Genomic DNA, 15,760 nt, shown 5'->3' on the forward strand with positions numbered 1-15,760 from the left:
TCTCTCCTCTTCCTTTTTCTTTCTTTTTCTCTTTCTTTCATTATTACCCCTCTCTTTCTTTCTCTCTTTTTTCTCTTTCTCTTTCTTTCACTCCCTTTGTCTTTACTTCTCTTTTTCCTATTTTTCTCTCTGTCTCTCTCTCTGGGTATTTAAATATGGTATTTGTTAAGCGCTTACTACGTGGCAGGCACTGTACTGGATACAAGCAAATCAGATTGAACATGGTCCCTGCTCCACTCAGGGCTCACAGTCTTCATCCCCATTTTACAAATGAGGTAACTGAGGCCCAGAGAAGTGAAGTGGCTTGCCCAAGGTCACACAGCTGACAAGCGGCAGAGGCAGGATTAGAACCCACAACTCCTGACTCCCAACACTGGAGATTTTTAAGGAGGGGAGTAACATGCCCAGAGGGTTTCTGCACAAAGATAATCCGGGCAGCAGAGTGAAGTATAGACTGAAGCGGGGAGAGATGGGAGGATGGGAAATCGGAGAGGAGGGTGATGCAGTCATCCAGTCGAAAGAGGATGAGTGATTGTAATAATAATAATAATGATGGCATTTGTTAGGTGCTTACTATGTGCCGAGCAATCAATCAATCAATCAATCAATCGTATTTATTGAGCGCTTACTGTGTGCAGTGTTCTAAGCGCTGGATAATAATAATAATAATAATGGAATTTGTTAAGCATTACTAAGTGCAGAGCACTGTTCTAAGCGCTGGATAATAATAATAATAATGGAATTCGTTAAGCATTACTAAGTGCAGAGCACTGTTCTAAGCGCTGGACAATAATAATAATAATAATGGAATTTGTTAAGCATTACTAAGTGCCAAGCACTGTTCTAAGCACCGAGGAGTTTATAAGGTGATCAGATTGTCCCACGAGGGGCTCACAGTCTCAATCCCCATTTTCCAGATGAGGTAACAGGCACAGAGAAGTAAAGCGACTCGCTCAGAGCTGACAAGTGACAGAGCCGGGATTAGAACCCACGACCTCTGACTCCTGAGCCCGGGCTCTTTCCACTGAGCCGTGCTGTAACATGGTAGCGGTTTGGACGGAGAGGAAAGGGCGGATCTTGGCGATGTTGTGAAGAGTTGAAGAGGAACGGGCAGTGAACGTTTAACTTGCAAGGCTGGGGCCCAGCGGGGACACGGTTGGCTGGTTCATTCACTCAGTCATCATCATCATCATCAATCGTATTTATTGAGCGCTTACTATGTGCAGAGCACTGTACTAAGCGCTTTGGAAGTACAAATTGGCAACATCTAGAGACAGTCCCTACCCAACAGTGGGCTCACAGTTTAAAAGGGGGAGACAGAGAACAAAACCAAACATACTAACAAAATAAAATAAATAGAATAGATATGTACAAATAAAATAAATAAATAGAGTAATAAATATGTACAAACATATATACATATATACAGGTGCTGTGGGGAAGGGAAGGAGGTAAGATGGGGGGGGTGGAGAGGGGGACGAGGGGGAGAGGAAGGAAGGGGCTCAGTCTGGGAAGGCCTCCTGGAGGAGGTGAGCTCTCAGTAGGGCCTTGAAGGGAGGAAGAGAGCTAGCTTGGCGGATGGGCAGAGGGATTGGGGGCATTCCAGGCCTGGGGGAGGACGTGGGCCGGGGGTCGATGGCGGGACGGGCGAGAGCGAGGCCTAACGGTGAGGAGATTAGCGGCGGAGGAGCGGAGGGTGCGGGCTGGGCTGGAGAAGGAGAGAAGGGAGGTGAGGTAGGAGGGGGCCAGGGGATGGACAGCCTGGAAGCCCAGGGGGAGGAGTTTCTTCCTCAGTCGTATTGACTGAGCGCTTAATAATAATAATTATGGTACTTGTAAAAGTACCAAGCACTATTCTAAATGCTGGGGTAGGTACACTCCCCTCTCTCTAGACCGTGAGCCCGTTGTTGGGTAGGGACTGTCTCTATATGTTGCAGGCTTGGACTTCCCAAGCGCTTAGTACAGTGCTCTGCACACAGTAAGCGCTCAGTAAATACGATTGAATGAATGAATGAATGAATATATCTTGCCAACTTGGACTTCCCAAGCGCTTAGTACAGTGCTGTGCACACAGTAAGTGCTCAATAAATACAATTGACTGACTGAATGAATGAATATATGTTCCCAACTTGGACTTCCCAAGCGCTTAGTACAGTGCTGTGCACATAGTAAGTGCTCAATAAATACGATTGAATGAATGAATGAATGACTATATGTTGCCAACTTGGAGTTCCCAAGTGCTTAGTACAGTGCTCTGCACACAGTAAGCGCTCAATAAATACGATTGAATGAAAAAATATATGCTGCCAACTTGTACTTCCCAAGCGCTTAGTACAGTGCTCTGCACACAGTAAGCGCTCAATAAATACGACTGAATGAATGAATGAACTTGTACTTCCCAAGCGCTCAATACAGTGCTCTGCACACAGTAGTGCTCAATAAATATGAATGAATGAACGAACAGTCCAGCACACGAGAAGCACATGGTGCAGTGGATAGAACCCAGGCCTTTGGGGTCAGAGGACGTGGGTTCTAATCCCGGCTCCGCCGCTCGTGTGCTGTGTGGCCTTGGGCAAGTCACTTCAGTTCCCTGTGCCTCAGTTACTTCATCTGAAAAGTGGGGATTTAGACTGTAAACTAGTGGATAGAACCCAGGCCTGGAAGTTAGAATGACCTGGGTTCTAATTCCGGCTCCACCACTTGCCTGCTGTGTGACCTCAGGTGAGTCACGTCACCTCTCCGGGCCTCCGTTTCCTCATCTGTATAATGGGGACGAAGACTATGAGCTCCATGGGGGACAGGGACTGTGCCCCACCTTATTTGCTTGTATCTACCCCTGTGCTCAGCACATAGTAAGCACCTAAAAAATACTACAGAGTGAGCAGAGCGATTATCCCGCATTCAGAGCCGTGGGGTAGACCATGGGGGGAGCTTTGCAATGATTCAATAGTATTTATTGAGTGCTTACTTTGCGCATGCACACAGTAAGCAGTATGGCATAGTGGATAAAGCACGGGCTTGGGAGTCGGAAGATCATGGGTTCATTCATTTTCATTCAGTCGTATTTACTGAGCGCTTACTGTGTGCAGAGCACTGTACTAAGCGCTTGGGAAGTACAAGTTGGCAACATATAGAGACGGTCCCTACCCAACAACGGGCTCCCAGTCTAGAAGGGGGAGACATGTGGACAGGTTCTAATCCCACCTCCACCACTTGTCTGCTGTGTGACCTTGGGCAAGTCACTTTTCTTCTCTGTGCCTCAGTTCCCTCATCTGTAAAATGGGGATGAAGACTGTGAGCCCCACGTGGGACAACCTGATGACCTTGTATCTACCCCAGTGCTTAGAACAGTGCTTGGCACATAGTAAGCGCTTAACAAGTACCATAATGATTATTATTATTAAGCGCTCAATAATACGACTGAGGGAATGAACGATCCAACCATGTCCCTGACGGGCCTCAGCTTTGCAAGTTAAACATTCATGCCCCTGTTCCTCTTCAACTCGTCTTTGGCTCAGCCCGGCGGGAAGCTGCTCACCCAAGGTTAAAGGCCAACGTTGCCACTTAGAGCCCGGGGTCTTTCAAAGGCTCCAGCAAAAAGAAAAGCCGACCGTCATTTAATAATAATAATAATAATAATAATAATAATAATAATAATAATAATAATAATGGCATTCATTAAGCTCTTACTATGTGCAAAGCACTGTTCTAAGTGCTTGGGAATCCAAGTTGGCAACATATAGAGACAGTCCCTACCCAACAACGGGCTCACAGTCTAGAAGGGGGAGACAGACAACAAAACATAACACGTGGACTGGTTCTAATCCCGCCTCCACCACTTGTCTGCTGTGTGACCTTGGGCAAGTCACTTTACTTCTCTGTGCCTCAGTTCCCTCATCTGTAAAATGGGGATGAAGACTGTGAGCTCCACGTGGGACAACCTGATCACCTTGTATCTACCCTAGTGCTTAGAACAGTGCTTGGCACATAGTAAGCGCTTAACAAGTACCATAATGATTATTATTATTAAGCGCTCAATAATACGACTGAGGGAATGAACCATCCAACCATGTCCCCGACGGGCCTCAGATTTGCAAGTTAAACATTCATGCCCCTGTTCTTCTTCAACTCTTCTTTGGCTCAGCCCGGCGGGAAGTCGCTCACCCAAGGTTAAAGGCCAACGTTGCCACTTGGAGCCCCGGGTCTTTCAAAGGCTCCAGCAAAAAGAAAAGCCGACTGTCGTTTAATAATAATAATAATGATAATAATACTAATAATAATAATGGCATTCATTAAGCGCTTACTATTTGCAAAGCACTGTTCTAAGTGCTTGGGAAGTACAAGTTGGCAACATATGGAGATGGTCCCTACCCAACAACGGGCTCACAGTCTAGAAGGGGGAGACAGACAACAAAACCAAACATGTGGACAGGTTCTAATCCCAGCTCCACCACTTGTCTGCTTTGTGACCTTGGGCAAGTCACTTTACTTCTCTGTGCCTCAGTTCCCTCATCTGTAAAATGGGGTTGAAGACTGTGAGCCCCAGGTGGGACAACCTGATCACCTTGTATCTACCCCAGTGCTTAGAACAGTGCTTGGCACATAGTAAACGCTTAACAAGTACCATAATGATTATTATTATTAAGCGCTCAATAATACGACTGAGGGAATGAACGATCCAGCCATATCCCCGACGGGCCTCAGCTTTCAATCAATCAATCAATCGTATTTATTGAGCGCTTACTGTGTGCAGAGCACTGTAATAAGCGCTTGAAAGTTAAAGCTAGGTTAAAGTTGAAAGCTTTGCAAGTTAAAAATTCATGCCCCTGTTCCTCTTCAACTCGTCTTTGGCTCAGCCCGGCGGGAAGTCGCTCACCCAAGGTTAAAGGCCAACGTTGCCACTTAGAGCCCCGGGTCTTTCAAAGGCTCCAGCAAAAAGAAAAGCCGACCGTCGTTTAATAATAATAATAGTAATAATAATAATAATAATAATAATAATAATAATAATAATAATGGCATTTATTAAGCGCTTACTATGTGCAAAGCACTGTTCTAAGCGCTGGAGAAGCAGCGTGGCCTAGTGGGTAGAGCCCGGGGCTGGGAGCCAGAAGGTCATCAATCAATCAATCAATCAATCAATCGTATTTATTGAGCGCTTACTGGGTGCAGAGCACTGTACTAAGCGCTTGGGAAGTACAAGTCGGCAACATATAGAGACGGTCCCTACCCAACAGTGGGCTCACAGTCTAGAAGGGGGAGACAGAGAACAAAACAAAACATATTGACAAAATCAAATGAATAGAATAGATATGTACAAGTAAAATAGAGTAATAAATACATACAAAAATATATATATATATACAGGTGCTGTGGGGAAGGGAAGGAGGTAAGGCGGGGGGGATGGAGAGGGGTTCTAATCCTGGCTCCACCACTTGATAACCTGATAACCTCGTATCTCCCCCAGTGCTTAGGACAGTGCTTGGCATGTAGTAAGTGCTTAGTGAATACCAACATCGTTATTATTATTCTCTGGGCCTCAGTTCCTTCATAATAATAAAAATAATAATAATAATGGCATTTTTTATTAAGCGCTTACTATGTGCAAAGCACTGTTCTAGGCGCTGGGGAGGTTACAAGGTGATCAGGTTGTCCCACGGGGGGCTCCCAGTCTTCACCCCCATTTTCCCGATGAGGTAACTGAGGCACAGAGAAGTTAAGTGACTTGCCCAACGTCACACAGCTGACACTTGGCGGAGCGGGGATTTGAACCCATGACCTCTGACTCCAAAGCCCGGGCTCTTTCCACTGAGCCACGCTGCTTCATCTGGAAAATGGGGATTGAGACTGAGAGCCCCACGTGGGACAGGGGCCGCGTCCGACCCGATTTGCTTGTACCCACCCCAGCGCTTAGTAAAGTGCCTGGCACATAGTAAGCGCTTAACAAAGACCATAATTATTATTATTATCGCAGAAAGAACAGGTCCATTAGTAAGAGGGGAAAAAAAGTCCACCGGCATCACGCTTCTGTAGAACTGGAGTCATTCATTCATTCAATCGTATTTATTGAGTGCTTACTGTGTGCAGAGCACTGTACTAAGCGCTTAGCACATAGAAGAGTCGGCCTTCTAGACTGAGAGCAGGGACCATGGCGATGACTGAGTGACCGTTGGATGGATACCGGCAATCAATCAATCAATCAATCACTCAACTCTATTTACTGAGTGCTTACTGCATGCAGAGCACTGTACTAAGTGCTTGAGAGAGAACAACACGACACTCCCACTCTAGACTATAAACTTGTTGTGGACAGGGATTGCAGTGTTTATTGTTGTATGATACTCTCCCGAGTGCTTAGTACAGTGCTCTGCACACGACACTGGTCTACTTGCTTTGTTTTGTTATCTGTCTTCCCCCTTCTAGTGATGGCATTTATTGATCAATCAATCAATCATATTTATTGAGCGCTTAATGTGTGCAGAGCACTGTACTAAGCGCTTGGGAAGTACAAGTTGGCAACATATAGAGACGGTCCCTACCCGACAGTGGGCTCACAGTCTAAAAGGGGGAGACATTATTAAGTGCTTACTATAAGCACTGGGGAGGTTACAAGGTGATCAGGTTGTTCCACATGGGGCTCACAGGCTTAATCCCCATTTACTAATAATAATAATAATAATGGCATTTATTAAGTGCTTACTATGTGCAAAGCACTATTCTAAGCCCTGGGGAGGTTACAAGGTGATCAGGTTGTCCCACAGGGGGCTCACAGTCTTCATCCCCATTGTACAGATAAGGTCACTATGGCACAGAGAAGTGAAGGGGCTTGCCCAAAGTCACACAGCAGACAAGCGGCGGACCCGGGATTAATAATAATAATAATGGCATTTATTAAGTGCTTACTATGTGCCAAGCACTGTTCTAAGCGCTGGGGAGGTTACAAGGTGATTAGGTTGTCCCACGGGGGGCTCACAGTCTTCATCCCCATTTTACAGATAAGGTCACTGAGGCACAGAGAAGTGAAGGGACTTGCCCAAAGTCACACAGCAGACAAGTGGCGGACCTGGGATTAATAATAATAATAACAATGGCATTTATTAAGTGCTTACTACGTGCCAAGCACTGTTCTAAGCGCTGGGGAGGTTACAAAGTGATTGGGTTGTCCCACAGGGGGGCTCACAGTCTTAATCCCCACTTTCCAGATGAGGTCACTGAGGCCCAGAGAAGTTAAGTGACTTGCCCAAAGTCACACAGCTGACAACACTAGAACCTATGACCTCTGACTCCCAAGCCTGGGCTCTTTCCACTGATCCATGCTGCTTCTAGACTGTGAGCCCGTTGTTGGGAAGGGACCGCCTCTATATGTTGCCGACTTGTACTTCCCAAGTGCTTAGTACAGTGCTCTGCACACAGTAAGCGCTCAATCAATACGACAATGAATGGATGGAAGTAAGCACTCAATAAATACAATCAATCAATCGTATTTACATTAGTAAATCGTAAATACAACTGAATGAATGGATGAATAGAACAGACACATTCCCTCCCCACAGTGAGCTTACGGTCTGGGTTGGTGGGGGGGGCAGACATTAATATAAATCAGTCCATCAATCGTATTTATTGAGCGCTTACTGTGTGCAGAGCACTGTACTAAGCGCTTGGGAAGTCCAAGTTGGCAACATAGAGAGACGGTCCCTACCCAACAGTGGGCTCACAGTCTAGAAGACAGATATGTACATAAGTGGCGTGGGGCTGGGAGGGGAGATGAAGAAAGGGAGTGAGTCTGGGCGATGCAGAAGGGAGGAGGAGAAGAGGAAAAAGGGGGCTGAGTGTGGGAAGGCCTCCTGGAGGAGGTGAGCTCTCAGTAGGGCTTTGAAGGGAGGAAGAGAGCTAGCTTGGCGGATGTGCGGAGGGAGGGCATTCCGGGCCGGGGGGAGGACGTGGGCCGGGGGTCGATGGCGGGACAGGGGAGAACGAGGTACAGTGAGGAGATTAGCGGCAGAGGAGCGGAGGGTGTGGGGTGGGCTGTAGGAGAGAAGGGAGGTGAGGTAGGAGGGGGCCAGGGGATGGACAGCCTGGAAGCCCACGGTGAGGAGTTTCTGCCTGATGCGCAGATTGATTGGTAGCCACTGGAGGTTTTTGAGGAGGGGAGTAACAGGCCCAGAGCGTTTCTGGACAAAGACAATCCGGGAAGCGGCGTGAAATATGGATTGAAGTGGGTACAGACACGAGGATGGGAGATCAGAGAGAAGGCTGATGCAGTAGTCCAGACGGGATAGGATGAGAGCTTGAACGAGCAGGGTAGCAGTTGGGATGGAGAGGAAAGGGCGGATCTTGGCAATATTGCGGAGCTGTGACCGGCAGGTTTTAGTGACGGCTTGGATGTGAGGGGTGAACGAGAGCGGAGACGAGGATGACACCAAGGTTGCGGGCTTGTGAGACGGGAAGGACGGTAGTGCCGTCAACAGAGATGGGAAAGTCAGGGAGAGGACAAGGTTTGGGAGGGAAGACAAGGAGTTCAGTCTTGGACATGTCAGGAACATATAGAGATGGTCCCTACCCAACAACGGGCTCACAGTCTAGAAGGGGGAGACAGACAACAAAACAAAACATATTAACAAAATAAATAGAAATAGTAAATGAATGAATACTATTGATTGAATGAATGAATGAATGACTTGTTGGGTAGGGACTGTCTCGATCTGGTGCCGAATTGCACTTGCCAAGCGCTTAGCACAGTGCTCTGCACACCGTAAGCGCTCCACAGATACGACTGCATGAATGAATTTACTATTCTATTCATTTTACTTTGTTAATATGTTTTGTTTTGTTGTCTGTCTCCCCCTTCTAGTCTGTGAGCCCGCTGCTGGGTAGGGACCATCTCTATATATCACCGACTTGTACTTCCCAAGTGCTTAGTCCAGTGCTCTGCATCATCAATCGTATTTATTGAGCGCTTACTATGTGCAGAGCACTGTATACAATGAGCGCTCAATAAATACGATTGAATGAATGAATACAATTGAGTGACTGAGTGAGTAAGCGCCGCGTGGGGCTGTGTCCGCTGGGCGGCGCTGCTTCCCCGCCAGGGCGGCGCTGTTCCCCCGCCAGGCGGCGCTGTTCTCCCCCCCCCCCCCCCCCCGGGGAGGCGCTGTTTCCCCTCCGGGTGGCGCTGTTTCCCCGCCGGGGTGGCGCTGTTTCCCCGCCAGGCGGCGCTGTTCCCCCCCCGGGGAGGCGCTGTTTCCCCGCCGGGGTGGCGCTGTTTCCCCGCCAGGCGGCGCTGTTCCCCCCCCCGGGGAGGCGCTGTTTTCCCTCCGGGTGGCGCTGTTTCCCCGCCGGGGTGGCGCTGTTTCCCCGCCAGGGCGGCGCTGTTTCCCCTCCCCAACATTGCCAAGATCCACCCTTTCCTCTCCATCCCAACTGCTACCCTGCTCGTTCAAGCTGTCATCCTATCCTGCCTGGACTACTGCATCGGCCTTCTCTCTGATCTCTCATCCTCGTGTCTCTCCCCACTTCAATCCATACTTCACGCCGCTGCCCGGATCGTCTTTGTCCAGAAACGCTCTGGGCATGTTACTCCCCTCCTCAAAAATCTCCGGTGGCTACCAATCAATCTGGGCATCAGGCAGAAACTCCTCACCCTGGGCTTCAAGGCTGTCCATCCCCTCACCCCCTCCTACCTCCCCTCCCTTCTCTCCTTCTCCAGCCCAGCCCGCACCCTCCGCTCCTCTGCTGCTTAATCTCCTCACCATACCTCGTTCTCGCCTGTCATCATCATCAATCGTATTTATTGAGCGCTTACTATGTGCAGAGCACTATACTAAGCACTTGGGAAGTACAAATTGGCAACATATAGAGACAGTCCCTACCCAACAGTGGGCTCACAGTCTAAATGTCCCGCCATCGACCCCCGGCCCACGTCATCCCCCGGGCCTGGAATGCCCTTCCTCTGCCCATCCACCAAGCTAGCTCTCTTCCTCCCTTCAAGGCCCTACTGAGAGCTCACCTCCTCCAGGAGGCCTTCCCAGACTAAGCTCCTTCCTTCCTCTCCCCCTCGTCCCCCTGTCCATCCCCCATCTTACCTCCCTCCCTTCCCCACAGAACCTGCATACATGTATATATGCTTGTACATATTTATTTCTCTATTTATTTATTTATTTTATTTTACTTGTACATATCTATTCTATTTATTTTATTAGTACGTTTGGTTTTGTTCTCTGTCTCCCCCTTTTAGACTGTGAGCCCACTGTTGGGTAGGGACTGTCTCTATATGTCGCCAACTTGTACTTCCCAAGCGCTTTGTACAGTGCTCTGCACACAGTAAGCGCTCAATAAATACGATTGATGATGGTGATGATGAGGCGCTGTTTCCCCGCCGGGTGGCGCTGTCTCCCCGCCGGGGAAGCGCTGTTTCCCCGCTGGGTGGCGCCGTTTCCCCGCCGGGTGGCGCCGTTTCCCCGCCGGGGAGGCGCTGTTTCCCCGCCGGAGAGGCGCTATTTCCCCGCCAGGCGGCGCTGTTTCCCCGCCGGAGAGGCGCTATTTCCCCGCTGGGTGGCGCTGTTTCCCCCGGGCCTTCCATAACGCGCTCTGGCTCAGCGCGGCCCCACCCTGCCCTCCGCACCCCCCACCGCGTTGTCGGAGCCTCACCCGCTGCGCCTTCTCCCAGGCCTGCTGGAGCCGGAGCAGCCGGAATTCGTTGGGCTCCGGGGAGGACTTCCCGCACAGCAGCCACAGCAGCCCCGCCAACGCCCACACCCGCACCGCCGACATCTTCCCTCCCGGGGCGACCGGCCGGCCCGAATCCCCCTGGGGCGTGGTGGGGGGGCTCGCGCGGGGGCGTCTGGGAAGCGTAGTTCCGCTCCGCGCGCGGCCGGCCGGACTACGAGTCCCAGGATGCACCGCGGCCGAACTACGTTTCCCAGGATGCCCCGCGACCGGTTCGCCCGGACTACGAGTCCCAGGATGCCCCGCGGCCGGGCGGCCGAACTACGAGTCCCAATCAATCAATCGTGTTTATTGAGCGCTTACTGTGTGCAGAGCACTGTACTAAGCGCTTGGGAAGTACAAGTTGGCAATATATAGAGGCGGTCCCTACCCAACAGTGGGCTCACAGTCTAGAAGGGGCAGACAGAGAACAAAACCAAACATATTAAAATAAAATAAATAGAATAGATATGTACAAGTAAAATAGAGTAATAAATATGTACAAACATATATACAGGTGCTGTGGGGAGGGGAAGGAGGTAAGACGGGGGGATGGAGAGGGGGACGAGGGGGAGAGGAAGTAGGGGGCTCAGTCTGGGAAGGCCTCCTGGAGGAGGTGAGCTCTCAGTAGGGCCTTGAACGTATGGGCGCCGGACTACGAGTCCCAGGATGCTCCGCGTCCGGGTGTGCTGGACGGCCGGACTACGAGTCCCAGGATGCCCCGCGGCCGGCCGCTCTGGGCGACCGCACTACGAGTCCCAGGATGCCCCGCGGCCGGCTCTCCCGGGCAACCGAACTACGAGTCCCAGGATGCCCCGCGGCCGGAGGCGGTTGCCTAGGCGACGCCGAGGGGCCAAGGAGCAGAAGCCGTAATAATAATAATGATGGGATTTACTAAGCGCTCACTCTGTGCAAAGCACTGTTCTAAGCGCTGGGGAGGTTACCAGGTGATCAGGTTGTCCCACGGCGGGCTCACAGTCTTCATCCCCATTTTCCAGATGAGGGAACTGAGGCCCAGAGAAGTGAAGTGACTTGCCCAAAGTCACACAGCTGACAATTGGTGGACCCATGACCTCTGACTCCAAAGCCCGGGCTCTTTTACACTGAGCCACGCTCCTTCTCTGTGGTGCGGCCTACAGAGAGGAGGGAGCGAAAAGGACAGAAATAATAATAAAATAATAATAATAATAATAATAATAATAATAATAATAATAATATCTATTCATTCATTCAATCGTATTTATTGAGCGCTTACCATGTGCAGAGAACTGTACTAAGCGCTTGGGAAGTACAAGTTGGTAACATCTAGAGACGGTCCCTACCCAACAGCAGGCTCACAGTCTAGAAAGGGGAGACTGACAACAAAACAACACATATTAACAAAATAAAATAAATAGAATGGTAGATATGTACAAGTAAAATAGAGTAATACATCCGTCCAAACATATATACAGGGGCTGTGGGCAGGGGAAGGAGGTGAGGAGGGGGAGAGGAAGGAGGGGGCTCAGTCTGGGGGCTCAGTCTACTATGTGCAAAGCACTGTTCTAAGGCTTAGTGACAAGAGCCCAGGCTTGGGAATTCATTCATTCATTCATTCATTCATTCATTCAATCGTATTTATTGAACGCTTACTGTGTGCAGAGCACTGTATTAAGCGCTTGGGAGTACAAGAAGCAGATTGGCTCAGTGGAAAGAGCACAGGCTTGGGAGTCGGAGGTCATGGGTTCTAATCATCATCAATCATATTTATTGAGCGCTTACTATGTGCAGAGCACTGTACTAAGCGCTTGGGAAGTACAAGTTGGCAACATGTAGAGACAGTCCCTACCCAACAGTGGGCTCACAGTCTAATCCCGCCTCCGCCACTTGTCAGCTGTATGACTTTGGGCAAGTCACTTCACTTCTCTCGGCCTCGGTTCCCTCGTCTGGAAAATGGGGATTAAAACTGTGAGCCCGCTCGAAGGGACAACCTGATCACCCTGTAACCTCCCCAGCGCTTAGAACAGTGCTTTGCACAGAGTAAGCGCTTAACAGATGCCATTATTATTATTATTATTATTATTATTATTATTATTATTATTACAATTCGACAACAGATAGAGGCGGTCCCTACCCAACAACAGGCTCAAAGTCTAGAAGGGGGAACAAAACAAGTAGAAAGGTGTCAATACCATCAGAATAGATAAATAGAATTATAGATACATACACATCATTAATAAAATAGAGTAAGCACTCAATAAATACCGTAATTACTGTTTTTCTCAATCAATAGTACATTCTGAGGGCTTGCTGTGTGCTAGCCAATCATTATACTAGGCGTTTGGGAGAGAATAATGTAAGTAGGGTTGATCTATACACTCTCTGCTCACAGGGGCATACAGCCTAGAGGAGAAGGAGCTTGTAGTCTAGAAAGTCTAGAATAATAATAATAACAATGGTATTTGTTAAGATGAGCTTGTAATCTAGAAAGTCCAGAATAATAATAATAACAATGGTATTTGTTAAGCGCTTACTATGTGTCAAGCACTGTTCTTAACGCTGGGGTAGATATGAGAAGATACGAGATATGAGATATGGAGAAGCAGCATGGCTTAGTGGAAAGAGCATGGGCTTTGGAGTCAGAGGTCGTGGGTTCAAATCCCGGCTCCACCACAAGTCTGCTGTGTGACCTTGGGCAAGTCACTTCACTTCTCTGAGCCTCAGTTACCTCATCTGTAAAAATGGGGATTAACACTGTGAGCCCCACGTGGGACAACTTGATCGCATTGTGACCCCCCAGCGCTTAGAACAGTGCTTTGCACATAGTAAGCGCTTAACAAATGCCATCATTATTATATGAGGTAATCGGGTTGTCCCACATGAGCTCACAGTCTTAATAATAATTATGGAATTTGTTAAGTGCTTAGTACAGTGCTCGGCACACAGTAAGCGCTCAATAAATACGATTGAATGAATTTAGCGCTTACTAATACGATTGATTGATTGATTGATTATGTGCTGGACGCTGTAGTAAGAGCTGGGATGGATTCAAGCGAATCTTGTGGGACACAGTCCCTGTCCCACTGGGGGCTCACTGACTCAATCCCCATTTTACAGGTGAGGTAACAGAGGCCCGGGGAAGTGAAGTGACTTCCCCAAGGTCACACAGCAGACCTTGGGGAAGACGGTGTAGACTGTGAGCCCACTGTTGGGTAGGGGCCGTCTCTATATGTTGCCAACTTGGACTTCCCAAGCGCTTAGTCCAGTGCTCTGCACACAGTAAGCGCTCAATAAATGCGATTGAATGAATGAATGAATGAAGTGGCAGCACAGTGATTAGAACCCATGACCTTCTGGCTCCTGGGCCTGACTCTAGCCACTGTGGGAAGGAGAAGGAGGATTTTAAAGACTAGAAAGGGAGGATCTTACAATCTAGAAGGAGAGAAACTTGCAGTCTGGAAAAAAGAGGAGACTACAGTCTAGAGGAAGAAGCTTAACTCCCTTGCATTTATTAGAAGTTGAAATAATTGAAACGATAGAATGACCATTTCTATGTACCACATGCCATTTTTCCTATCATTCGCCTAATTAGTCCACTACTGTAAAATATGGGGACCATTCGCCTGTTAGTGGATGTTTTAAATTAGTCTCTGTCTGTATCTCACCCCTCTATGAGACTTCGCATTTTCGTCTCGGAAAATCTACGCGTGCTCCTTCGCCAATTATCCGTATCATTTAATCCTTGATGAGCGACGAGGCATTTCAAATCACGAAGAATATATTGCATGTTTAATTAGAAAGAAAACGATCCTAACGAGCCCTGGTGGACCGAAGCAGGTTTTTTGTTTTTTTTTTTTCAGTTTCTGTCACTGCGTTTGGTCATCCAGTATTGTTCTGAGTATTGTGAGTCATGGCTTCTCAGAGAGTGATGAAGCTGGGGAAATTTGTGAGGTTCCCATCAGGAGAAAGAACTGTCAGTTTTCTTGGGAAGAAATCTGGGGTAATTGATGGATGATAATAATAAGATAGAAATAATGATCATCATAATTAGGGTAATGGCTATGCATGCATTGTGCTTAATGCTGGGGTGTTTACAAAATAATCAGATTGGACACAGTCCATGTCCCACATGGGACATACAGTCTAAGATAATAATAATAACAATAATAATAATAATAATAATAATTATATATAATAATTATTATGGCTCAGTGGAAAGATCACGGGCTTTGGAGTCAGTGGTCATGGGTTCAAATCCCGGCTCCGTCAATTGTCAGCTGTGTGACTTTGGGCAAGTCACTTCACTGCCCTGTGCCTCAGTTCCCTCATCTGTAAAATGGGGATGAAGACTGTGAGCCCCCTGTGGGACAACCTGATCACCTTGTAACCTCCGCAGTGCTTAGAACAGTCCTTTGCACATTGTAAGTGCTTAATAAATGCCATTATTATTATTACTTATTAAACACTTATTATGTACCCAGCACTGCGCTAAGTGCTGGGGAAGATACAAAATAATCAAGGTGGACACAGTCCCTGTCCCACATAGAGCTCACATTCTAAGTAGGGGGGAGTAGGATTTAATGCCCATTTTATAGTTGAGGAAACTGAGGCATAGATAAGTGAAGTGAATTATACAGCAGGCTGTGATTAGGGGAGGCCGTTCCATTGTTGTATTGTACTCTTCCAAGCACTTAGTGCAGCGCTCTTCACACAGTAGGCGCTCAATAAATAAGATTTACTGACCAAGATTTTCCCTATTTCTCTTTCCTGGATGTTGAGACGGCCAGGCTCTGTGTTTGGGAGTTATGGGTACCGTTCAGAAAGTCTTTAAGAGAGGGAAGCAGCAAGACTTAGTGGAAAGAACACGGACCTGGATTCCAATTCTGCCGCTGTCACTTGTCCTTTGAGGGACTTTGGGCGAGTCACTTCACTTCTCTGGGCCTCAGCTACCTCATCTGTAAAATGGGGATTAAGACTGTGAGCCCCACGTGGGACAGGGACCGTGTCATTCATTCTTTTATTCAATCATATTTATTAAGTGCTTCCTGTGCGCAGAACACTGTACTAAGCGCTTGGGAAA

At 48.2% G+C, this 15,760-nt stretch overlaps 1 protein-coding gene across 2 annotated transcripts in view; it reads right to left on the bottom strand.

Annotated features, from left to right (window-relative positions):
* The window catches only part of LRPAP1 (LDL receptor related protein associated protein 1), a 40,186-nt gene extending 29,377 nt beyond the window's left edge, over window positions 1–10,809 (bottom strand). The window contains exon 1 of one of the 2 annotated variants that reach the window (XM_038746021.1): window positions 10,645–10,809. In XM_038746021.1, coding sequence (XP_038601949.1) covers window positions 10,645–10,767 — 123 coding nt within the window. In that variant the 5' untranslated portion in view covers window positions 10,768–10,809. The remainder of the gene's footprint in view (window positions 1–10,644) is intronic. The other variant, XM_038746020.1, reaches the window with a different exon arrangement.
* Window positions 10,810–15,760: the final 4,951 nt, after the last annotated feature.

This window comes from Tachyglossus aculeatus, chromosome 4, assembly GCF_015852505.1.
Source record: "Tachyglossus aculeatus isolate mTacAcu1 chromosome 4, mTacAcu1.pri, whole genome shotgun sequence".
In the NCBI taxonomy this organism is placed as follows: Eukaryota; Metazoa; Chordata; class Mammalia; order Monotremata; family Tachyglossidae; genus Tachyglossus; species Tachyglossus aculeatus.